The sequence below is a fragment of the Mastacembelus armatus genome, chromosome 14 (genome assembly GCF_900324485.2).
Source record: "Mastacembelus armatus chromosome 14, fMasArm1.2, whole genome shotgun sequence".
NCBI classification, from domain to species: Eukaryota; Metazoa; Chordata; class Actinopteri; order Synbranchiformes; family Mastacembelidae; genus Mastacembelus; species Mastacembelus armatus.
The window spans coordinates 3,491,608-3,517,796 of NC_046646.1; the positions used below are offsets into that span (position 1 = coordinate 3,491,608).

The window sequence follows — 26,189 nt, forward strand, 5'->3', positions numbered from 1 at the left end:
CTTTTTTGGTATAATTACCAAAGGGAATGTGCAAAGGGAACATTCAGTGGTTTCAGCACTGCCCTCTGGCAGTTAGAATGGATGAAATAGAACCGAGAACTAACATGCTAACATGCATCGACAATATATAAGACATTGCCATAAACGATAAAGCACTCTTTTACCCCAGTAACCCCCTTTGACCCCTCTATTACTAGAGGTCAACCGATCTATCGGCTGTGCTGATTAATCGGCCAATTTCTTGCACATTTTAATCGGCATCGGCCCGTTTCACTGCACATTAGGCCGATTTATAGGCAGGCGCATCTGCGACCAGTTAAGTGTTGTTGTGGAACACGTGAAGACGTGTTGCGACAAGCAGGTTGTCACCACCGGTGTTTAGTGAGCTGAAAAGCATCCAAAAATGGTAATAAAGTACTTATCTTTCATTTTTAATTTAGCCTTATACATTTCATTGGTTGAGTATGAAGCTACTTTTGGAGAGCGATTGTCTGGTCTGTATTGTTAGCGAGCTGTAGTTTAGGCTGTAGGCACGGGTACCAAAACATGCTAACAAGCCCCAGCGGCTAAATTATTATAGTCGCATAGAAACGGCTTCAGCTATTGATGTCCGTTGAAAACCATTAATTTCCAACGCCTAATTACATTGTAGCATATTAGAATTGATGCTGACCATTATGTGTGCAACAAATGTGTAAGTAGAAACGCGTGTGAAATTCAGACGAATATTCTCACTAAAACACGCAGGATAACATTCCTCAATAAATGTGCCTGTGCGTCCGACACACGCAACACGGGCACGATGCTCCCACCAAAAAATACACTTTTAATTTCTACTTTCACATGCAAATGACTTCTTGTATATATTGTTTGTTTACGCATATTCTTAGACTGTGGACCTTTGAGTTATAGTCAAAAAACATAAGGATCATGCAATAAATCAATCCTGTTTTTTTCCAAAACATATTAGGATTGTAATGTGCATGGAATAATTATTATATAATTATAGAAAAAGTGAGTTTAAAATGACAAATCTTTAAGTATTTCACTCAGCCAACATCAGGGAAGGCCAAGTGCAATATCTGCCAGAAGTTGCTGAGCATGGGAGCAGAAAAAGCAAGGACAAAAAATACTACAAACATAACAATTATATACTTTTTATTCCTGGGCACTTTTATACCTTGTGAGATGAAGGGGGAAAATTAAAATCGGCCAAACAAATCGGACAAACCTAGGCTATAAGAAGATTGCCAAGACCCAGAAACTGAGCTGCAGCACGGTGGCCAAGACCATACAGCGGTTTAACAGGACAGGTTCCACTCAGAACAGGCCTCGCCATGGTCGACCAAAGAAGTTGAGTGCACATGCTCACCGTCATATCCAGAGGTTGTCTTTGGGAAATAGACGTATGAGTGCTGCCAGCATTGCTGCAGAGGTTCAAGGGGTGGGGGGTCAGCCTGTCAGTGCTCAGACCATACGCCGCACACTGCATCAAATTGGTCTGCATGGCTGTCGTCCAAGAAGGAAGCCTCTTCTAAAGATGATGCACAAGAAAGCCAGCAAACAGTTTGCTGAAGACAAGCAGACTAAGGACATGGATTACTGGAACCGTGTCCTGTGGTCTGATGAGACCAAGAGAAACTTATTTGGTTCAGATGGTGTCAAGCGTGTCGGGCGGTAACCAGGTGAGGAGTACAAAGAAAAGTGTCTCTTGCCTACAGTCAAGCATGGTAGTGGGAGTGTCATGGTCTGATGCTGCATGAGTGCTGCCGGCACTGGGGAGCTACAGTTCATTGAGGGAAGGGAGGGTAAAGGTGATGGACTGGCCAAGCAAGTCTCCAGACCTAAACCCTACTGAGCATCTGTGGGGCATCCTCAAACGGAAGGTGGAGGAGTGCAAGGTCTCTAACATCCACCAGCAACCTGTGAAGCTCTGGTGAACTCCATGCCCAAGAGGGTTATGGCAGTGCTGGAAAATAATGGTGGCCACACAAAATACTTTCGGCCCAGTTTCGACATTTTCACTTAGGGGTGTACTCACTTTTGTTGCCAGCGGTTTAGACATTAATGGCTGTGTGTTGAGTTATTTTGAAGGGACAGCAAATTTACACTGTTATACAAGCTGTACACTCACTACTTTACATTGTAGCAAAGTGTCATTTCTTTAGTGTTGTCACATGAAAAGATATAAATTATTTACAAGAATGTGAGGGGTGTACTCACTTCTGTGAGATACTGTATATCGGCCAACAGCTGCACTGATTTCTAAATATCGGCATCGGCCAGAGAAAACCCATATCGGCCGACCTCTATCTATTACCTTAGCAAACTCTGGGTTGTGAAACTTTAGGTTGGCTATTAGATTTCTAGAGATGAAAGCCGCACCATCCAAGGTGGGGTGGATGCCGTCCCTCGCTACCAGACCAGGTTTTTTACAGAAAGTGGCCCAATTGTCTATGAAGCCCACATCGTTTGCTGAACACCACCTACACAGCCAGCGACAGAAAGACGACATGCGGTTAAACATGTCATTCCTGGTCAGACTGTGTATATATATGTAGATATGTACATTTTCTTCTTTCTCCCACTTTGGACTCTGGAGGATGGGGTGGGCAGGACCCTGTCCATCTTCCAGTTCGTCTTTCTTCTGGTCTTTCTGTCCTGATCTGGTTGAACAATACACATCTAACTTTTTTATGCATTACACAGCAGTTGACACACATTTACAACAAAAACATCAATAATTAAAGGATGGAAAATAACCAAACAAACAAATAAAATAAGCATGCTTCACTTTGTCAGACCGGCTCCATTTAAATTATTTCATGATTCATCAGTTCTGATGGTAATCAGCCCTGGGTGTGGCAAGTGAAATTTAAGTCAGCTTTCTAAAAATGTTGTTAATCATTGTTCATTCATTATATTTAGAAGATGAGTCATGCCAACTGGACACCTAGTAGCTGAGTCAACCTGGCTTCTTCAATTTAAGGGGAGGTTGGTTAGAGATCTCAAATGTATCCTCCAAGTTGGTTTCACTCCACCCCTGGCCTAAATACGCTCATTAGGTGAGCTATGAATCGGGTGAGAGTTGTTAGATCTACACTGTTGAATTAGTTTCACTTCACACCTGGCCTGAATAAGCTCATTAGGTAAACAGTAGCAGTAAGTGCAGGTGAGGGTCGTTAGGATCTAATGGTCAACTCTTGTGACTCCTCTGATCCACAAACTGGGTGTAGAGTGTGTCCTCCCTAGAAGACATTTAATGTGTTCCTTAATTTCCTGGGACCAGATGAAAGGGCAGCCTGGTAGATTGAAGGTTATGTCTGAGCCCTCCACCCCTGTTAAGGGAGGGTTTTTCTACTTGAACATATATAGCTTCTCTGACCCCTCTCTCAAACCACTTATCTTCTCTGTCCAAAATATGTACATCACTGTCTTCAAATGAGTGTCCTGATTCCTTTAAATGGAGGTGCACAGTTGACTGTGGTCCTGGGGAGCTGCTCCTCCTGCGTTGGGCCATCCTCCTGCTAAGTGGTTGTTTGGTTTCTCCAATGTAGAGTTCTGAGCATCCTTTCTTATACTGGACGCCATATACTATGTTGCTCCTCTTATGTTTTGGTGTCCCCTTTTTAGTTTCTGTGTCATGTGACACACAGCTATACTGGATTTGTCAGTCACTGGTGTACATCACTTGAAATTGACCAAGGGAGAAGCCACCACTTTCTGTTTTATTTTGAAGGAGCATTTTAATATACCCTTAATGAAAGAAGCGCCTGAATATGATTACAATGTCAATAAATATTAAGAATTAATATTAAAAGAGAGCTAAAAGAGTTTTTTTTTTTTTTAAGATAATCATGACTGAATTATATGTTTTACGAATGAAAAGGAAATGTACGGTAGGTGTAAGGGTATTGGTTTTGTTAATCAAAACATATTGCTTGGACACAACCTTGTACAAGAGTGGTTTTATTTGGATTTAAAATAGACACAAGTCTGATTGAATGATTTAAATTTGAAGTGCCATTTGTATTGAATATTGCACATCTACAGGACACAGAAGACTGTTGCAACATGCATAGGTCAGACATCCTCACACAAAAATTCCCACTGTCCTGTGAAATACGTTGCTAGAATTTATTAGGATTAGTATTAGTATCAAGCCAGAATATGGATAGATATTTCATTGAATTGCTGGCCATTAACACTTTTGAAAAACAGGGATCAAAATATTGACTCATCATTTACCATTTTAAATGTTTCTTGTTTCCATGGAAATACAAACGATAAAGATATCTCTAAAGATAAAATTACAAAATATAAAATATCTCTTAAGCCTTTAACTTTATCAGTACAAGGCATCAATAACTCTCGGCAAAATGACATATACTTTACCCTATACCCTAGATTTGATTCAGACTTCTTTCACTAAAACGGAGATATAAAGGGGGATCAACTAAATCTAATTATATTCTGAAAGGATATGTTTGAAAGCTTTCATCTGTAATATACAGTAAATCTTCTCTGTTAAGGCAAGTGGTGACTTTGCAAAAGAATGATGGCAGATATCTTGGAACATATTGCAAAAAAGCAGTTATAGGTGCTGAAAATATTTGCTTTTTCATGAGCCATGAAATTCAACTCATTTAAAGGATGAGAAATATTGAATATCTGTACATAAAAACTGCTTTTTCATCTTCAGAGTCCACACATATTTTGCAATGGGTTTAAGTACTTCTTATGTGTCCACTACAGGTACAGTATGTGGTCCACTCAAGCAGGTCTGTCTTCACTCGTCTCAGGTTTCACTGTTCTATTTTACACAATAATCAGTGGATGTGATTTTTATTTGCTTTAATAATTGTATTCATCACTGATATCAGCATGCCTTTCTTGTTCCAAAAACAATAAGTGCACTTTTGAAACGTCCCATTGAAACATACCTGCAATAATCTAACTACAATATGTCCTTGATAGGGAAACATGCTGTCTAAATGAAATAGCAGGAACACTACAATATATATTTAACAAAGCGAGGTAATATATTGTATGCCCTTTCAGACAAGGCAAGCCACTGGTAAGTAAGCTATACATAGTGGATATACAATATTGTATTTTGTTGGATCTGTCTGATGATCCTGAGCATCTGCTCCAGTATCCATTCTCATCCGGGGATCAAAAATCTGAGACAGCTTTATTCAGGCCCCTGGACTGATTGTAGGTGATTCAGGACCATCATTATTACCCTTTCAGGTTTTCTGCTCATGTCATTAGCTCATGCAATTTAAAGAAAGTCAACCATGACACAACTTTCTCTTTGAAGCAGAGGCTAAGAGATGTAATGACTGAGATGCACTAAATGGCCACCTGAGGGTGTATATTAGTATTTTAAGATGAAGTCACCAATTCTTAATACTTAATACTGTGCAATATCAATGTCATTAAAGAGACACATTTTCATACTAAACAAGGAAAATGATTGGTTACAAACTTCTCAAACAATAGTTCAGTGTTGAAATAAACACTGAAACATCTTTTGCCTAATGTCATTATTCTTCCTGTTCATACTGGCCATTAAGAAATCCTGGGGGACAAAATCAACAGTCCCCTTCTGTGCAGAAATGTTTTTCAAAAGTTTATGAACCTAATATGAAGCTTCAGCAGACTGGATTACACAAATTAAACTGATCCTTTTTATTATAAAAAGTCCCTTTTTGTGTTACTGTTCATCCACTGTAGCTTTTGAAACCATTTTCTTATTGTCTATAAACTAGGGAGCAGCCTCAGGACATTGGATCAGTCTGTGTGTTGGTTTATCAGACCTTTCTCACTAAAAATTTGTAACAGCCTGTCTGAGGAAAAATGCCTTCTGAAGCAGTATTCCCTTTTAAAGTAAATTAGAAACTCACCTTTTTAGTCTTTCAGCTCCATAATTACTCCTCAGTTTTGATACAGAATATTTATATTTGACAATTCAATTTTGTCTAAATTATACTTTTACTCTCCTTTCATGTTCTGCCTTCTTTGTTTTTGTCTTTTCCATCACATTTTTAGACTTTACTCTTATACTATAGTTTTATTCGTTGTCGTGCTGTGTAAAAACATCAAAATGTGTTTCATTATTAAATTCAACCATTACCTTGAGCATCCTGTTTCACCAAGTCCACAAAATACACCAAATGACCCTTTTGTCATAATAATCTTACCCATTCTAATACAACTGCAACATACTACACTCAAATAACATAAGCTCTGTAAAATGACCTTTTAAGAGAGTTTCAGTAATAAGTCTGTGCTTTTGTGTCCTCTAGCAATTTGAGTAGCAAAATATAGTCTTACATCTCCATTGCAGATAGCAACTTTTCCCCTTTAATTATCATTGTCAATGCAACAGCAGAATGAATAATGTCTGCTTTTTAAATAAGAAAAAACATAAAAATTTCACAATGACTAAAATATAAACTTCACTCATCCATAATGTCAGAGGAATTACAGAAATGAATAGGCAAAGTGACAATGTAAACAAACAGGTGTATTCAGGGGATGCTAAAATGCTAAATCAAACATAATACTGAACTTAATAGTTGTATTGTCCTCAACTTTATATGCTAGTTGTTTCAGTGTGAAAGGAGTGTGAGGGTGTCACAACTGAAATATGTGCTTTCCTATGATGTCTCAAAACAGAGACATCTGAACTTTATACACCACCTATAGTTTGCTGTTGGAAATTTTACTCAGTGCAGATGTGGAGACAAACTCATATTTAATTAGTGTCCATTTCTTTTTTGTTAAATTAAAAATCAACAAATATACAAATGGTTCATATTTCAAGACCTAAAATTTTCCAACACTTTGTGGTTTACATTCAGGAACATTCATGTTGAGTGAAAAATTAAACCAAATAAAAGAAAAAAAATGATTGAAAAATATTCACAATAATATTTATGAAGACTAACAGCCATACAATATCATATATTACAACTTATTACTGTCTACCAGTCCAGTCCTTTCCAGGGTAATGAGTTCTTATAGTTTCTCCTTAGAGGGGATCCAGATGTAGGGTCCTGAATGTTCCTCTATGACCTCTTTGCAGTGGTTATAAATGTCTTCTAAGGTGTCCCCTTGAACCAGGGCTGGAAAAAGCAAGAGGAACTATTTAATGTTGTTAAACTTTACATTGAAGACTATGGTGTAAGGTTACTGCCAATAAATGTGTGTTTACTAAGATAAACACATGTATCTTACTCTATATTTTCCATATATATATATATATAATTTATGTTACACAAGAAATTATAAAATATTGTCACAACTTTCTCACTTATGCACAATCATAGGCTAGTATACACTAGTATACACTTTTTATTGACAGGTTCCTTATGCCACTCATGCACAAATTATCACCTCGATTATCTACAAACAAATATATTTGTCTTCAGAAAATTGATTTGAAAGGTCTTCAGAGAATTGATATGAAAGTTTGCATGATTATACCACCACCACAAAACCCCCAAAAATGAAGTTTGTTATGCATGCTGAGATCTTCCATCCTTCCATGCACTACTACTACTAATTCTCTTAAAATTGCATTGTTAGCTGTTAGCAGTCTACACTGTCAGGCTAGATAAACTCTAGTCAAATATCACAGCATTCAATAGGAAGGGACAAGCTGAACGTAAGTGACTTATTTTGCATTTGCACCTTTCTTAATATCATACCTGTAAAGAATTCACCAAACTCCTGCTCCAGTTTCATAGCCCTGTCAAATGTCTTCCTGGCTTGTTCCTCAGTCAGTCTCTTATTTATGTCCCTGTGGATTGGGAAAAGACACAAAATATCTCATACACATGCCCATACATGTGATTATGTCTCTTTCTTTCTCCCTCTGTCTCTCTCAACTTTACATATGTGTGTGTATATATATATATATATATATATATATATATATATCTGTGTGTGTACAGTGCTATGAAAAAGTATGTGCTCCCTTCCTGATTTTTTATTTTTCTCCATATTCGTCACACTTAAATGATTCAGATTGTCATACAAATTTGAATATTACACAAAGGTAACCTGAGGTAAATGATGCAGGTTTTAATTGATGATTTCATTTATTAAGGGAAAAAGCTGTCCAGAACCAGCTGGCCCTATGTGGAATTGTCCCCCTTTGCTAAATCCCATTTGTTCACCACTACTATGTCCAGTAGGTTAGCCATTACAGTTTGTCAGTCTGTATCTGGAAGTTCCACAGGCTCTTAGTCTGGTTGTTCTCAACCACCTTTGGGGGCATTTCCCACTATGATCCTGGGACTTTCAGCCCATACTTAGTACAGATGTTTCTGTATGCTATGGCAGTGACTTGATTCTGGTGTTCCATGTACCTTGACTGCTGCTAGCATCTTGGATCCTGTTGTTATGTGCTGGGTTGTCTCAGGGGCCTCTTTGGACAGACTGCATCTGGTGTCCTGGCTGGTGTGATAGACCCCAGCCTCTATTGATCTTGTTTTTAGGGCTTGTTCCTGTGCTACCATGATTAGTGTCCTCCGTGTTGTCTTTCAGTGTAGCTTTGTCCAGCCACTGGTAAGATTTTTCAAAATCAGCCACTTCTTCTATCTGCCGGTGGTTGATACTGTGCAGGTGTTTGTCCTGCCATGATGTTTCTTACTCTTCCTTTTCCATCTCCTGGGGTTTCTCCTGCCTGAGGTATTCACTAAGCACATCATCACTTGAGGCCATTTTCCTGATCTTTGCTGTTTCATCCTGGATAGTGGCTCTGATACTCACCAGTCCTCAGCTTTCATCTTCCCACAGTGTTCGCCTGAGCCTCAGGATGCTGGATTTTGGATGATGTCAGTGGCCTCTACCTCCTCCTTTGACCAGGTTATTATACCAGTGGGGTCTCTGCTGACCAGCAGGGTGTACAGTAGGTGTTGATATCCCAGAACTTGTTCTTCTCATTTAACTGACTTCTCACTTCCCTTACTCTTTGTACATTTTTAGCAGTTGCTGCTCTCCTTGTTCCTATTTGCCTTCTGGTAGTACAATTCCCTGGGTTATGACTACCTTCCCTCTTTTTGTTACCATCTGGCCACACTTATCCCATCCGAATGACATTCTGATGTCATTGCTGTAGATCCTAGTGGTGTGGATCACTCCTGGCGTACAGTCCAGGAGGAGGTGGCTGATAGTTGCTCCATTCTGTAGTTGGTATCCGTAACCACTCTTGGTGATGATTTTAGTGAGGAGGTTCAGGCCTATGAAGAACAGCAGCGGGAACTGTGCATCCTCTTGTTAGATATCACATTTGATAGTGATTTCTCTGACTGCCTTGAAGTTGGCCTCTAGGTTTGTTTTCCTCATTCCTATTTGATAAAGGCTCTTAGTCCTATTGATGTTGTACAGTTTCAGGCATTCCAGGATCCATGTGTGCAGCATTGATTCATAGGCTTCTTGTAGTCAATCCAGGTGATGCACAGGTTGGTCTGTCTAGTCTTGCAGTCTCAGGTGACTGCTTTATCTACCAGTAGTTGGTGCTTAGCTCCTCTGGTCCGAGCTTCTCATCCTGTCTCTAAGGGAGTGCCCAGCCACCCTAAGAAGGAAGCCCATTTCAGCCGCTTGTATCCAAGACCTTGTCCTTGTCCTTGTTGTAGGTGAGAGTAGGAATGTAGATTGACCAGTAAATCGAGCGCTTTGCCTTTTGGCTCAGCTCCTCCTTCACTACAACAGACCGGGACATCGACCACAAAGCTGCTGCCAATGCATCAATCCATCTGTCAGTCTCATGCTCCGTCTTTCCCTCACTCGTGAACAAGACCCCGAGATACTTAAACTCCTCCACCTGGGACAGGATCTCTCCCATGACCTGTAGATGGCAAGCCACCTTTTTCTGGTTGAGAACCATGGCCTCGGACTTGGAGGTGCTGATTCTCATCCCGGCCACTTCGCACTCAGTTGCAAACCACCCCAGTGCATGCTGAAGGTCCTGGCTCGATGGAGCCAACAGGACAAGATCATCTGCAAAGAGCAGAGATGAAATCCTGTGGTCCCCGAACTGGACTCCCTCTGGCCCCCGGCTGTGCCTAGAAATTCTGTCCATAAAAATAATGAACAGAACCAATGACAAAGGTCAGCCCTGCCAGAGTCCAACATGCACTGGTTACAGGTGAATGTGAACCAAGCGCCTGCTCTGGTTGTACAGAGAACGGATAGCCCCAGGCCCCATACTCCCAGAGTACCTCCCACAGTATGTCACGAGGGACATGGTCGAATGCCTTCTCCAAGTCCACAAAGCACATGTGTACTGGTTGGGTAAACTCCCATGAATTGTTGAGCACCCTGAAGAGGGTATAAAGCTGGTCCAGTGTTCCCCGACTTGGATGAAAACCACATTGTTCCTCCTGAATCCGAGGTTCTACCATTGGCCGGATTCTTCTCTAAAGCACCCCGGCATAGACCTTCCCATGGAGGCTGAGGAGTGTGATCCTTCTATAGTTGGAACACACCCTCCGGTCCCCCTTCTTAAAAAGAGGGACCACCACCCCGGCCTGCTAATCCAGGGGTACTGTCCCTGATTGTCATGCAATGTTGCAAAGGCATGGCAACCATGACAGCCCAACAACATCGAGAGACTTGAGATACTCAGGGCGTATCTCATCAACCCCCGTTGCCTTGCCAACGAGGAGCTGCTGAACTACCTTGGTGACTTCAGCTTGGTTGTGATGGGTGAATCGGCTTCCGACTCCTCAGCCTCTGCTTCCTTTATGGAAGGCGAATCGGCACGGTTGATGAGATCACTGTTGGCAGAGCACTGCTTCTCCCTCCTGAGGCGCCGGACAGCTTGCCAGAATTTCCTCGAGGCTGACCGATAGTCCTCCTCCATGGCCTCACCAAACTCCTCCCATACTCGAGTTTTTGCCTCCGCCACCGTCCGGCGGCTGCGCACTTGGTCTGCCGGTACCCGTCAGCTGCCTCAGGAGTCCCACAACCCAGCCAGTCTCGATAGGACTCCTTCTTCAGCTTGATGGCAGCCCTTACCTCCGGTGTTCACCACCGGGTTTGGGGATTGCCACCATGACAGGCACCAGAGACCTTACAACCACAGCTCCGAGCCACTGTGTCGACAATGAAAGTGGAGAACATGGTCCATTCGGACTCAATGTCCCCAACCTCGCTCGGAATCTGGGTGAAGCTCTCTCAGAGGTGGAAATTGAACACCTCTCTGACAGAGGGTTCAGCCAAACATTCCCAACAGACCCTCACAATACATTTAGGTCTGCCGAGTCAACAACACACAAATTGCTCTTTGTATTTTTGATTTTAAAATTTTAAAATTTTATGAATTATATTTTCACAGAAAAAAGAAATTAAGCGATTCTAAAACATATTTTTACACATTTTAGATATGATTTGAGTTACAGTAGTTTATTGTACACTTCTATGTGTTACATCTTCTTACACTTAGTTGTACATAAGTCATTTATGTAAGCAGTAAGCAGTATGCTTAAGTAATTTAGTAAGTGGTATTATCAATGTGAAACATACAGAAGTAAGATAAAATGGATACTCACATTAATGAATCAATAGACTTTGGTTTTATAAAGATGGCGATGGGATAGAGCTGTGCTACTTGTAGTCGTTTGATGGCATTTCCAGACACATCCAGAATGCAGTGTTTACCCTGAAACAGAGACATGAAATTGCAAGAGATGAACCGCACAAAACCACTCATGCTAGTATGTCAGGTTACATCATCAATGCTAAGACTTTTTAATCTAGAAATATTTCTTATAGGGTAAATTTTCTTGTAACTATAAGAGTATTCTCTAAACTATGTCCTACACAGCATCAAGTAAAAGCTTTTTCTTTTTATCTTTGGTAGAGAAATCACAGGTGTGCCAGGAAGATAACATGGGGATAACATAGCTACCAGAAGCTGCCAGAACTGAAGTGCACAGTTTGGCATGTGTGCCTTAATGTGTTTTTATAAAGAATTAAAGAGTCTTACCTTTTCAGCCACATATTTTACAGATTGGACACTTGTTCCATACAGATTATCATTATACTGTCCCGCCTCAATAAACTTGTGCTCTTGGATGTCCTTCTCCATTTGGTGCCTGGACATAACAAAGTGGTAGTCTTGCCCATCCACCTCATAGTCCCGCTTCGCCCGAGTGGTATCTTTGATGTAAGGAAGAAAACGAGACACTTGTTAGAGTTCTTTTGTATAATAAAAAAAACTACTACTGAACTTATGTGCCAACCACAAGACCATAATATCAAAATAACAATAAAAATAATAATCCTTAATAATCCTTCACACCTCCGGTGCTCGGGCCCTAACAATGAGCCATTAAATGGCACATATTGAAAACAAGCTAAAGGTGCAAGACATAACAAATGTTGTGAACAATGTCATAAAACCTCATATTTCAAATGAAATATAATTAATAATAAAAATGTAATAAATTTTCATGTTAATGCGACAAGCTATGCGCTGTTTGAAAGCTAACACTAAGTAGATTCCAACACTATAAGTCCTATTTCTCTACCACTAAAACTCAAAAAATAAATGTCACGCTATGAAGTGATGATTACAAATTTTGTCTTACCTTTGCTGTATTCTGGTCATAAGTTGTTTTTATACAGACAAAGCTTAAACAGTGGCCCCAGGGTATAACAATTTAAAGTTGAATAAAAACTGGATAAATTGGGGTGTTCTAACACTTTTGAGCAGTAGTGCTTTTTGTTAGGATACATCGTGCTGGAAAATTGCTGGAACAAAATATTCTGTCATCTTTATGAAAAACTAACTGAATCTTACCAGAAAAATATACCTGTGGTAGGAAGTACACTATTATTACTATTATCAAATATACATTGGTATCTTAAAACTAACAGTCCCAAACTCATTCTACATAATATAGAAGTACAAATGGCTAAAAGGAAATACACATACTTTTGGGGAGAGATTACTTCAGGACTCAGTTCTACCTAAAAAGGATCAGTTAGGCTTATGCACTGACTCACCTTGGTGGGCTGAACTTATAGCAGCTTTATGTGGTTTAAAGGGCAAATTAGAGTAAAAGAGATAGATAAACAAATCATACAAAATAAATACTACCTATGCTGATGAAGAACACCTTACACAACACAGAGGAGTGAGGTGATCATTTTAGCTTAGGGTTAGGGTTAAAATGAGGCTGTGTGTAGTTGTGACACACAAACACAAACCTGAAAATAACCTATAACTTAAAATGAAAATAGATTTTACGTTTATATCGTTATATATGGTAACATTGTATAAATTGCATCCAAAGCTTTGATGTGCGAAGCATTTGATGCATAATGAACCAATACTGATGTCTACTGCTAAATAAGAAGCATTGTCTTCCATTTTATCATTATGTATAAGACATTAGAGCTTCCACTTTCACACTGGCAAGCTGGTGGCAACAAAACTGAAAACTTGCAGATTAGGGGGAGTTACAATTGATGACACATGTCAATGTACTGAAAAGCTAAGGAAAAAACAGCAGCAGTTTGCATGCATATGATTTTGTGTATACTTTGTTCAAAGCAGTATTTTAAAATTGTTCTCTAAAGTAATTAATAATTGTAGGAACTGAACAGTTCCTACAATTGTGATATTTATCTGATTTCAGTATAACATTTTTGTGACTGTTTGTCAAGGTAATAGGAAACACTTAAGAGAAATTACCACACAACCAAAAGTAAGTACTATCGCAAACAGGAGAATACACACCACTGTGGTATTACCTGCCATTGAAACGAGTTTATGACTGTGAAACCAGAGATAAATATGTCAACACACATTTCTGTTTCACATAAGTTGCTGAAAAGGCTAGGGGTAGGATCGGGTTCTTTAGATAAATGGCTTTAGGTACAATTGTCTGTACATACAAACATTCATATTAAATTGATAACAATTTTTTTCCTCAGTTTTTAAAAACAAGAAGATAAGTAATCTAAATTTGTTTTTCATCTCATGATACCACAGTAAATAGGTATATAGTATTAAAGGTAATACATACAACAATGAAGAATGCAGAACATTAAAGGACACTGGAGGGATGAGTAGATGATGTTGGCATACAGTGAAAATTAAAGCATCACACAAACTCCACAGGATATACAATCATGGCAATGAAAGTTTAAGTAGCATGTAGATGCATTAATAAAATCAGACAATGACCTCACAATGTTAGTATCAAGTCATTATATGTCTTCTAGTAGAATACTACCTGTAATTTCACATTATTCTTTGTTTTACTGTATGTTGTTGTACTTGAATAATTAAAAACAGATTCCTGATAATGTTCCTTGAACTACTTACGTGGCACACAAGACCCAAACTTGTCTGGGAACTCTGAAATCAGATCGTCGTTGATTCTGTCCTTCATTGGTCCCAGGATTATGACAGGTCTGGCATAACTAACTGAAAGGAGAAACAAGGACTGACTGCTTGTTTGTATGCAACAATGCAATACATAGTATGTTCATAATGATATAAGACAAATATGATAACAAGACAATACATTTTGTTTTGCTTAATAATTGTCTGTAGCTCACATTAGCTCATGTACAGTTGCGATTCAAAATGTCTGTGTTTGCAGTGCCCTGCCAGTGGCTTTGTGTTAGCAAGGCAGTGGTTTTAATCCCTCACTGGAGTAAATATAAAAAAATAAAAAATCCAATGTGCAGTCCCTCTTTCTGCCACCAGGTGTTGCAAAACGTATCCTGTTTATGGATGCACAAATACTACTGCAGATAAATAATTTGTTGCACCAGGTTACATGTATCTATTCAAAGATCTATTAAACATGGAGCACAGCATCATAAGTTAGTAAAATAGTACACCATGTACAGTTTGCTAGAATGAAAACATCTTTGGGAACGCTCATTTCATATATCACACAGCTGTTGTCACAACCATATGTTGTCTTTCATTTTATCAGCAAAAATATTGTCACCTGGGCTTTATTAAAACACTTCTGCTGTCCACAGACAGGGAAGACTGGAGGTGTAACAGTGTAACACTGCACTGTCTACTTTAATTCAACTCTCCCAAATTACTATTTTAGTCTACTTTTTCAATCACCCTGTGTCCTTAGTATGAGCAACATACAGCTGGAGAAAATGGTGAAGGTACAAAGTATAGTGCTGACATTGACACAAGTTCAATTCCTAGCCCGAGTCCTAAGGCTGTTTTTAAGGCAATTTTTAAGTTTTATTCTCTTTTCATTATTTTTAGACAACAAACTAACAAGTGGCACAGACTGACACATGGCAGCAGTGTACATATTGCATATGTAATGACTTAACATCACTACATATTATTAAATGTCTGCTTCCACATTTCTCTACTGAAATCTTTACACTCTAAAGAAAATTTCCACGTTTTTTTGTTTTTGTTTTTTTTTTTTTTTGCATGTGGAGGTCCTACAGAATGGCTGAAAAATTAGGCTACAGAATAAACCTGCTAAATAAGAATATATAATATGTAACAATATAACAATTGCACAGCTAGTCCGTAAAAAATAATAGCCACTCTCAGTTGTGTTGTTAGACTTGAAACGTTCCAGAGGAGAACTCTTCACTAACTGAAACCTCAACTCTCAACTCTTTGTGACTTTTTTAACAAAGTAAATCCTTAGCCATGCATTTTAACCAGTGAATGACACAGTGTTAATGCTGACAAAGCAAAGCTCTAGCAATGAATCTATAAATATATTTTATTGTGATAACATAGGCTGCTTTACACTGTGCTTCCTTGAATTCAGAGCCCCTCCAGTGGATTTTTAATATTAGTCTTAAAACAAGACCTGGTGCAGTGGAAAACATCTTGTCTGGTTCTGATGCCCAAAGTGGTGCACCTAGTCAGGTTGAATGACTATCAACCTGCTGCCTTAACATCCTATATTATGAAGACCTTGAAGCATCTGGTCCTGTGGTTCCTGAGGTCAGAGGTTACTGATGGACCCACTCCAATTTACCTGCGCATGTTGTAGTGGAGGATGCCATTCTCTACATGCTGCACTTGGCCTGCATCTATTCGGAGGACCGGGATGCTAAGTGAGGATCCTTTTTTTGACGTTTCAATTGCATTTAATACCATCTAATCACACATACTGAAAGACAAGTTGGAGGGGATGGGGGTAGATCATTCCCTGACCTCCTGGATACCAGACTACCTGACAGAGCAGCCTCAGTATGTCAGGCTTGACAGCTGTGTCTCTGGGATGGTCAAGAGCAGCAAGAGTACTCCTCAGGGAACTGAGCTGAACTGTGCTTTTCACACCCAACACAGTGGACTTTAACACACCTCAGTGACCTGCCATGTACAAAAATATTCAGACGATACAGCTATTGTTGCATGTATCAGGAGTGGTCAGGAACAAGAGTACAGGGACCTTGTGGATGCCTTTAGGGATTGATGCAGTAAGTGCTATCTCCACCTGAATACGACCAAAACCAAGGAGATGGTGGTGTACTTCAGAAGAATGTGGCCACCTAATCAACTAGTCTCCATACAGGGGGAGGATATTGAGGTGGTGCACACCGACAAGTACCTGGGGGTCCTTGTGGATGATAAGCTGGACGTATCCCCCAACACCAGCGGCCTTTACAGGAAGGGGCAGAGCCACCTGTTCTTCCTGTGGATGCTGACATTCTTTGATGTGTATGCTAAGATGCTGAGCATGTTTTACCACACCGTGGTGGCCAGTAAACTCTTCTATGCAGCAGTGTGTTGGGGAGGCAGCTTGAAGAACAAAAGCACCAAGTGACTGGATAAGCTGGTTAAAAAAGTCAGCTCAGTGCTTGGTATGAGACTGTACTCATTAAAAATGGTTGTGGAAAGGGCAACATTGACCAAACTGGAGGGTATAATAAACAATAGCAGACATCCTCTCCACAGCTTCCTGGAGTAGCAGAGGAGCAGCTGCAGCAGTTGGCGCCGCTCACTGCGCTGCTGAACAGAGCAGTTCAGAAGATCCATTGTCCCTACGGCAACAAGGATGATCAATTCCTTTCTTTCTGAACTGGCCACACACTCATACACCACTGTGCCACATCTGGGCTGGACTGGGGAGTGGTCAGTTTTAACTTTAATTTTGATTTTAATGTTGATGACGGGAAGTGTGGTTGATCTATGAGCTACTGAGCATGTAAATTTCCCTTTGGGGGATGAATAAAGTTATATCAGTCTATCTATAATCTATTTTTACTGACATACAAGGTAAATCATTGAGTAGAATAAAAGTAATGCAGAGATATTTTAATAATACTAATAATTAGTCATATTACCACTGCAGCTACAGCTGTCTGTCTTTCAGTCTATATTTTGCTGTATGTTTCTGTCATTTTCTCCTTTTAATGTGAACTCTGCACATCTGGGAGGGAACACAGTGCATACTCTCACTGAGTTCAGTAGCCTCTCTCCCAAGAGCTCCCATACCATTTTTACACATAATGACCAATGTTGCATCTAAGGAGGAGTGCTCCAGTTGGTCCATGACAGTCACTGATCTGACACTTCAATCCACAGATAACTAGTCCAAAAAGTAACATATGAATGCAGCTCAAGAGCAAATACCCTGCACATGTTTTGATGATGTTTCAGGCACCACTGACAATAATCAGTTTCTAGAAGCACGGGCTGTCTAGAAAAACTTCAAGATAGGGGAGCTGGAACACACTGGGAACAGGAGGTGACAGCACACAGGGAGACTAAGGTAGTTAAATGCTGGGTGGTAGGGGCTCAACTGATCAGAGAAATAGGAGCAGAGTTAACATAATTCACTGATGTGGAAACAAGAGCCCGAGGAAGAAATACACTGGGTCAAGGTTGCTCAGATTAATTAAAGAGCATGACATGAGGAGAGCCTTAAATTAAATGCATATTGCAGCAATAAATGCTTAAAACTTTGATGTGAGTGTACTGACTAAATCTAGAACATTTTCATTTTCACAAAGCCCGAGACACAGCTTCAGCTTTGATGGCGTTCCTCAATTTCCCTTTGTGTTGTCAATCACATTGTCACAAATGTACTATATGTGTAAGCAATATCAGCATGAAGCTCATTAATACTGTGACTCATACTAGGGCTTTCATTATACATTTACTGACAAAGGCTTACTTTCTTGACGGATCACAGGTTCATATGAGAGAATGACATCTTCTTGACTCCCTGTTATAGAACAGAGTGAAAAACGTTAGGATTTTTTTTGGATAAATATAAATTATTGATGTAAAAACATTTCTGTTTGGCCAAAAGTCCCATGCATGGTAACATATATCACAAAACATGTTATTTTGTGTCTGTCAAACTGTATAAAAGTTGACTACTTTGGCCAGTCAAATGCATGTTTCCAGTTGATGCAAAATTATAGTGTAAACTGTCAGTGGCACAGCATACAAGAAAATTATTTTATCTTTATATTTTTATTTTGTGGTAAACTGACTAAATTCAGGACCTCAGAAATCTAGATTCAGTATGGCATTTGGGATTTAAGAATACCTGGCAATACTCTAAACTACAGTGACTTTTAACAAATACATGACACTTTAGTCACATCATTTTACACAAATTTAGCGGATCACTTGAGGGTTTGTTGAACGTGATGTGCTCTTAGTTCCAAATAAAATTTTCCCCCAAATCAATTTGAAAAGACAGTTCCATATTTGATAATTGATTTTTTTTTTAGGCAAATCCCACCTTTGCAACAAACAGATGTGAGTCTTTTGACAAATGTTAACACAATCATTTTTATTTAATGAACTGAGCATATGTAAAGGTTTGGCCATTCTGCTAAATCAGTACTTTATAGCGCCACCTACTGTTTGAATTGATTTCACCAAACATCAGTAGATTCTGGATACAAATGTGATGCAGTTAAAATCCAACATCAGCTGACATTTTTGAAATGACTGTCACAGGCCCCCCAATAAAAATCTGTTGTTAGATATTAAACATCTGTGTGTGTAAGGGAGTCAAAAAATATCTCAAAACTTAAAGTGCACTGCAGGAAGATGGGCTGCAAATCCTAAATTGAGAATACAAAGTTAGTAGGGGGCCCAAACCTTTGCATATTGCTGTTGAAATTTCATTTTTTTGAGTTGATAAAATAAAAAGTAACAGTGAATTAACATTTGAAGTAATGTACATTTTTCACAACTGTTTACAGCAGGGGTTGGATTAGGTCAACTTTAAAATATGGAGTTTGCCCGGGGTGGCCAACAAGAAGCTGTATACTTCTATTTAAAATGACATAGAATCATAGAATCATCATTACAAACTTACAAACCAAACATAATTGTGACATGCGCAAAAATTCCACTTCAAACTGGCATGCTCACAAGCAAAGACAAAAACATTTTAGTTGGTTAAGTCAGTGTCAGGCATACATGCATTAAATTGAAACCATATGCGAAGACAGAGGTTAATAAGGGATAGAATTATAAAAATGTAAAACCTCTATATAGCTTGTCAGTATAGGTTTGGGAGGCTCCAGTACACAGTATTCACTTTGGTGCCTACAACTGCAGTGTGCCATCTTTACAGGTCTAAGCACGCACAAGCAACAATAAGTGTATAAATGGACATAATCATACCACTAAAAATAACAAAAACAGACCGGCTGGTATTAAACTAAATACAACTACAACAACTAATTTGAATCAGCCTTACATTAATTCATATCTCATCCTTCTCTGACCAGATTTCAGTCATTGCCAATTCAAAAGATGAACACTGATTCACAAAACATTAGTGCTATATGAAATATTGCATCGCTTTTGAGTTTTATGAAACCTCTTGGAACAGAAATTAAGACTATGCAAACTGAAGTTTAAACAAATGTGACATGCAACAATACAGGCAAGATAAGCATGTTCAGACAGGAAAAGAGTGTGTGTAAACACAAATTACAAATCATTTCTGGACCAACTTACTGAAAGTCTTTGTCCCATACCCATCATCACCTATTCCCAGGATGTCCTTTTGGCCATCCAAAGAGAGCCAGAAGAAAAGAAAGACAGGAAGGACGACAGCCGCACATAAGCAAAAGTTTGGAAATTGTAAAAGGATATAACTGTGGGCTCACAGCTCTATATCCAGACGCTGAGTAGCCACCAGGGGGAGCCAAATACTATATGGCAATAGTACTGCTCCGTGGGATTGAACCTAAATGATCTTTGAAGGAAAACTGGGTTGTACAGTATCACCATATAGGGACATATCACACCCTAGAATGAACAGCATAGACTTGGCTTCTCCTGCTGACTGATTAGCAGCTGAAACACAGTGTCTCAGACTGTGATCCAACAGAAAGAAAGAACACAAAGACAACAGAAAGTGATCCTGAGAGGAAGCAGGAAAGGCCTCCGAAAGCCGCTATCCCTGAAATACCCCCAGGAATCTGCTGTTAAGGCCTTCTTGCCCTTTTTGTGACCTACACTGACTCTCGACATGTACATACATTTGTGTCTGAGAATTTACTTACGGTCCGAATCACTGCCATCTTGCTCACCCTCTTTGTTCTTGTAGAATGGGAACTTTCGTGTAAAGATGAAAGTCTTTTTACGTTTGTCATTGAATGACTGTGAAAGGAGAGAAAGCATGGGGCAAACAGGCACATCTGTCACGTTCATGCAGGCAAAACAACTGCTTACAGCAAGTGGGATGTCAAGAAGTTCTTAGAGTAAAGACTGAATGTGTATCAGTTCCTAACAGATTCTGAATGTAATTTCACTTTAGTTCAATGTAATAGTTAAAATAATTTACATATTTTTGAAGTTATCAGTTATCAGTTAGAGTTATCTATACATAACATAATTTTTAAAATAATCTGTAGTCTCAGAATTGTCGGTGGGGTGGAGTGAATAGCCAGCGCCCTCTCCACCTTCAATACCATGACTGAGGTGAGCAAGGCACCGAACCCCCAATTGCTCCCCGGGTGCCGCAGCAATGGCTGCCAACCGCTCTGGGTGTGTGTAAAAGTGTGTGTGTGTGGTCACTGCTGTGTGTGTGCACTTTGGGTGGTAATGCAATTTCCCCATTGTGGGACTAATAAGGGTAATAACTTAACTGAGACCACTTAGAATAAAATAATTCTAAAAGTAATTTATTAAGTAGAAAAGAAAAGCATGCTGATTCTTGCTGCTGAAATAAACAGTTACTGTTTTTTAAAATGTACTAACTTTGGGTTTTGTGCTTTCAGTTTGAAAAAAAGGAGACAATGTAAACATATGATGTGCATTTTACACTTTCTTAATATGCAAGCTATAAGCAGTTAGTTGATAACTGTCTCACTGGTGGCTGGATGAACTGAGATTATTAGGTATCTCTCCATTAGCACCAGTGAAGAAAGGCGCGACGGGGCTGTGGTGATCCCAATCCAGTGGCACTTTGCCATCATTGTACCAAGAATGATTTCATGATTTCCACTAGGTCAGATGAGGTTGACAGCTTAGTGCAAATATATTTCATAAGATTTTGATCACTTTATGGTATTCAGGTTTTGTTCCTCTATCTACTTTTACTGTACATTGAACAGTTGACATATTGTAGCCAAGTTGTATTCTGATTATGGTGTTAATGAAAACAGCTCTCAGAAGGTCTCAGACTGCTAATAACTCACCCTGTGTAACTGGGGTAACGATTAACCCATAAAATAAAAATTTGTTTTTTAAAAAATATGTAGGGTAAATAATACCACGAATATGCTTATGTTCCTAAGCAAAATTGAGTCACCGTTTCATTATTCATTTTACTTGTGCGAATAAAATATTAAAATAATTTAAGAAATAACTAATTCAAACATAAAAAACATAGCCTATACTGAATTCTCGTTTCACTGTACATATAGCACTAAGATGGTATTTAACAGCAGATGGTACATCGTTACCTATTGTCAGAGAATGTGGTGATCATAGGACTTTATGTTCCAAAGTACTGAACCTCTGACAACAATGTTATTTGAGGAAAACTGTTCAGGATTCTCAAACAAAGACAGCACTATGTTTTTTTAAGGGGATGAAAGTAATGAATGAATGTGATTGAACAAGAATGTCAAAACCTCTAACACACCCAACTATAGTATATGATACTGTATTAGTTCTGATTGCACCCTATTTCAACTCATGGTCACAAAACGGTATCCCCCACCTGCACTTTGAAGGGCAATACAAATGACTCTAAGAAAATAGAGAGTTCAGGGTTGAATTAACATGTTAATGTTGTCCATCTGTGGGAATACTGCAGGCCCCAGTACTTCTTGACACACCACAGTAGCATCAGGGGCATTTCAAGTAAAAGCAAAGTAACAGAAGAGTTTTCAATATCATGCTTTGAAAGACAGAACATAACTGAGGATTAAGCATAGCAAATATTTTAATAAGCACAAAATCCATGCATTAACAGAAAGAAAGGATGTAATTATGGAACTCAAGGATGAGATATCAAATAATGAAAATGCTATCATTCAAAGACAATGAGTTTTGAGGAATTCATGTTGAGATTTGTGCTTGAATATCAAATTTCAAAGTCAAATTTCAGAAACCTTTTCCTCCTTAAATTTATACAGTAGCTATGCAGGAAGCTGTACATGTTACATCTGCTTTCTATTTTCTATTTTTATTGAGCTGAAACGTTTGTGAACCTGCTTGCATTTTTAATAAGAAATAAGTTTGAAAACTGAAACGTGGTTAAAATTTTACTGAAGGATAAAGTGCAACATTATTTTATTATCATTATTATCTGTATTATTAGCATTATTTCATTAATAGTAGACACGTTAAAAACGGCTGATGATGAGCTGACTATGAATTGGAAAGCTGGCAACAGCAACTGTTTATGGGCATATATCAAAACAGGTGTGCAGCGCAGTTTAAAATGTCAGCTGATTTTGGATTTTAAAATCAATTTAATTCTATTCTATTAATTTTTGATTAGCGATATTAGCTAAAAGATGTATAAATATAGATTTATGAATATTAAAGGACAGCCAAAAAGTTATAATTAAAGCTAAAAAAATCAATAAGAAATAGAAATAAAAATCATAAGTACAGTTGTTTCAGTATAACTTATTGTGTGTAATTCATTTGCAGTCATTTTAAGGTGTGGTTTAGTTGTCTGCTCACACTAAGTGTGACCTCTGTCACACTTATTGGAAAAGTAAGTGGAGTGAAAACCAGTTTATTTCAAGCAGAAAGTAGGACTGAAATAAAAAAAGAAGCTTGACACTAGCCTGGCCAGTCAGACTAGCGCGTTTCTATTTTATACTTTCGCTAAGGAAGGAGTGGGTCTGACTGAAATTTGAGGTTGCGGCTCACAGTTGTGATGTCATTGATGGAACAAGGAAACACATATGATGTACATGACTGGTATGTGGTTGACTGAATTAATAAAATCTATCTAACATTTCATATAAAATTTAAATGAGCCTCAAACTGCGAGTGAAAAGTGAAAGAACCAACATCTGACCATGCAACTGTTAATGCAGTTAAATTTGTTTACACAGGACGCTATTCAGTCACTATAAATTTAAAGACAGAAAAACATTTTTTAGCACACAAGAAGTTCACATCTGTGCTACAAATTTGAATCAGCAACTTAATTGCAATTTTGCAATTCTCAAAGGCACTTACCCCTTTTGAATCAAAGGACCCTGGTTTGGCATTGAATTTCACGGTCTTGAGACGTGCCCGCTCTTTCCTCTCAACCCTGTCAGCAAAAAGCTATGTCAGTCATTAACCAAAGAGAGGAAATAAAACTACAGCTGCATACAGTTTTGGTAACTTTAGGATGGTTACAAGTCTCCAATGCTCATACTTAAGATTCTTAAATTTCTCTTCCCCTTAGTCATCATTGATAATAGGTGTAGAGAAAAAATATGTTGTCTAGTATGTGATTTCACCTTAAGACAGAATTAGATTCTTAGAATTAGATTCAACTCTTCCATTAGCATGGAAGTTGATGAAAATTCTTCCCTGTGCATAAGGCATGAAGTTAAGAAGTTGAAGTTAAGTGCAGAGTCTGGAGTTACTAATGAAAACCTGCTCAGTTATTCAGTCTCTGAGCTAAATATCTGACAAGAAGGAGGGGATTTGACCTACAGGTAGAAGAAAATACAGTGGTGATCACTAACCTACAGAAATCTGTCAGGCTTAATGTGTCAGAAATTAAAGACGTGAAGTAAGTTAATAAAGCTCTGAAAAACCGAGTAAGCTTTTTAAAAGAAGAAAACTCAGGTGAAAAACAAATATAATATATTGTTTCATGCTTAAATTCTACTTTTAGCATATGAAGTGTGCTAAAAGTTTAACAAATGTATTTGTGCTTGTTTTGAAACATAGTAAAGGTATAGTATCTAAAGGTTGAGTCATGGCAACTGGACTTTCAGTTTTAAGGCCGAAACTTTTCACCACCCATCCAGGAAGCTTCATCAGTCTAAGAAAAAAGCTCCAATTTATGTCACAGGTTGGTTTCACTCCACCCCTAGCCCCATAGGCTCACTAGGTGAGCTACGTAAATCAGGTGAGAGTCATTAGACCCACGCCCCTGAGTTGGTTTTACTTCACACCTGGTCTGAATAGGCTTGTTAATTGAACAAAGGAGTGAGCTCAGGTGAGGGTCGTTAGGATCTAATGGTGGACTCATGTGACCATGTGACTCTGATTCACCAACTGGCTGCAAAGTGTGTCCTCCCTGGAAGACGTTTGATTTGTTCCTTAATTTCCTGGGAACAGATTCACGTGCACCTCCATTTAAAGGAAACAGGACACTGATTTGAAGACAGTGATGTACATATTTTGGACAGAGAAGATAAGTGGTTTGAGAGAGGGGTCAGAGAAGCTATATATGTTCAAGTAGAAAAACCCTCCCTTAACAGGGACATAACCTGTCTTCAATCTACCAGGCTGCCCTTTCGTCTGTTTCGTCCTTAAACTTGAAAGTCCAGTTGCCATGACTCAACCTTTAGATAACTTCCCCTGGATGACTGAGAATCTTCACAAACATAGTAAAAGTATATTTTTGGTAAGTCTTCAAAGTACAAGATTAGTAAAAGAGTTACTAATACAAAACAAGCATATTCAAAGTAAATTTTTTAAAAGTATATTGAAATCATATCAATGCTTAATTAGTAATGTAGCATATTTAAATGTATTTGTAAATATATTAAGTTATATTTTCCAAAAGTATATTAAATTACTGTTACCAAAAAAGCATATTCAAACTAAATTTTGCAAATTATATTGACATATCAATACTTAATTAGTAATTTAACATATCTCTTAAAAGTTCACTTTACTTTAAACATATTTGTAAGTGGTTGGACCAGACTGAACAATATTAGCTACAGCCTAACTCACTAGGACACCTGCACTGTTCTCTACTCATTCTCCTGACACCACAGCTCAAGTTCTGTCCTGTGCCCATCGTTTCTTGTTGTTAGTACTAGTAATACTGTGTAGTTTTGAATGTACCAAAACTACATGTAGGCTACTTTAAAAGTTACACAGTCATGCCAATTACTCCTCATTCCCCAAGTGAAAAAATATATATATTTTTGTATAGTTTCTAAAATTGAGTGCACTTTTTAAATGTTAAATTTCATTATACTTGAAGTTGTGTTAAAATGAAACCACTTAAGTTGCACTTAATACAGTGGAAGCTGCACTATAAATCTGCTTTAGTACATTAAAAACATATTTTTCATGTATTATTTGGTACTGTTAATAAATTTAAGAAAATGATTCCATCTTTATTTCCATCTATGCCATGTGCCAACACAGTGGAGGGCAGCTGCCTCAATCCCACTCCCTATCAAATTGATCATGTTGTTGACAGCGCTGTAGCCTCACTGTGTGAAACTCTTGATACTGTGGCCCCTCTGAAATAGAGGTTAGTGAATCAGAGGAGATTAGCTCCATGGTATAATTTACATATTCGTACCTTAAAGCAGGCATCACGAAGGCTGGAAAGGAAGTGGCGTTCCACAAACTTAGAGGAATGTTATCTAGCCTGGAAAAACAGTCATTAACATATAAAAAAGCTCTCCGTAAAGCCAGAACTGCATACTATTCATCACTAATAGAGGAAAATAAGAACAATCCCAGGTTTCTTTTCAGCACTGTAGCCAGGCTGACAAAAAGTCACAGCTCTGTT

The 26,189-nt window shown here is 38.6% G+C and overlaps 1 protein-coding gene across 1 annotated transcript in view; it reads right to left on the reverse strand.

Annotated features, from left to right (window-relative positions):
* Positions 1-6,093: 6,093 nt before the first annotated feature.
* Positions 6,094-26,189, reverse strand: part of dlg2 (discs, large homolog 2 (Drosophila)) — a 222,930-nt gene continuing 202,834 nt past the window's right edge. Inside the window, exons 20-27 of the mRNA XM_026328995.1 lie at positions 23,669-23,744; positions 20,524-20,620; positions 18,159-18,209; positions 14,354-14,455; positions 12,005-12,177; positions 11,568-11,677; positions 7,719-7,810; positions 6,094-7,133 (exon numbers count right to left, since the gene is read on the reverse strand). Coding sequence (XP_026184780.1) covers positions 7,027-7,133; positions 7,719-7,810; positions 11,568-11,677; positions 12,005-12,177; positions 14,354-14,455; positions 18,159-18,209; positions 20,524-20,620; positions 23,669-23,744 — 808 coding nt within the window. The 3' untranslated portion in view covers positions 6,094-7,026. The remainder of the gene's footprint in view (positions 7,134-7,718; positions 7,811-11,567; positions 11,678-12,004; positions 12,178-14,353; positions 14,456-18,158; positions 18,210-20,523; positions 20,621-23,668; positions 23,745-26,189) is intronic.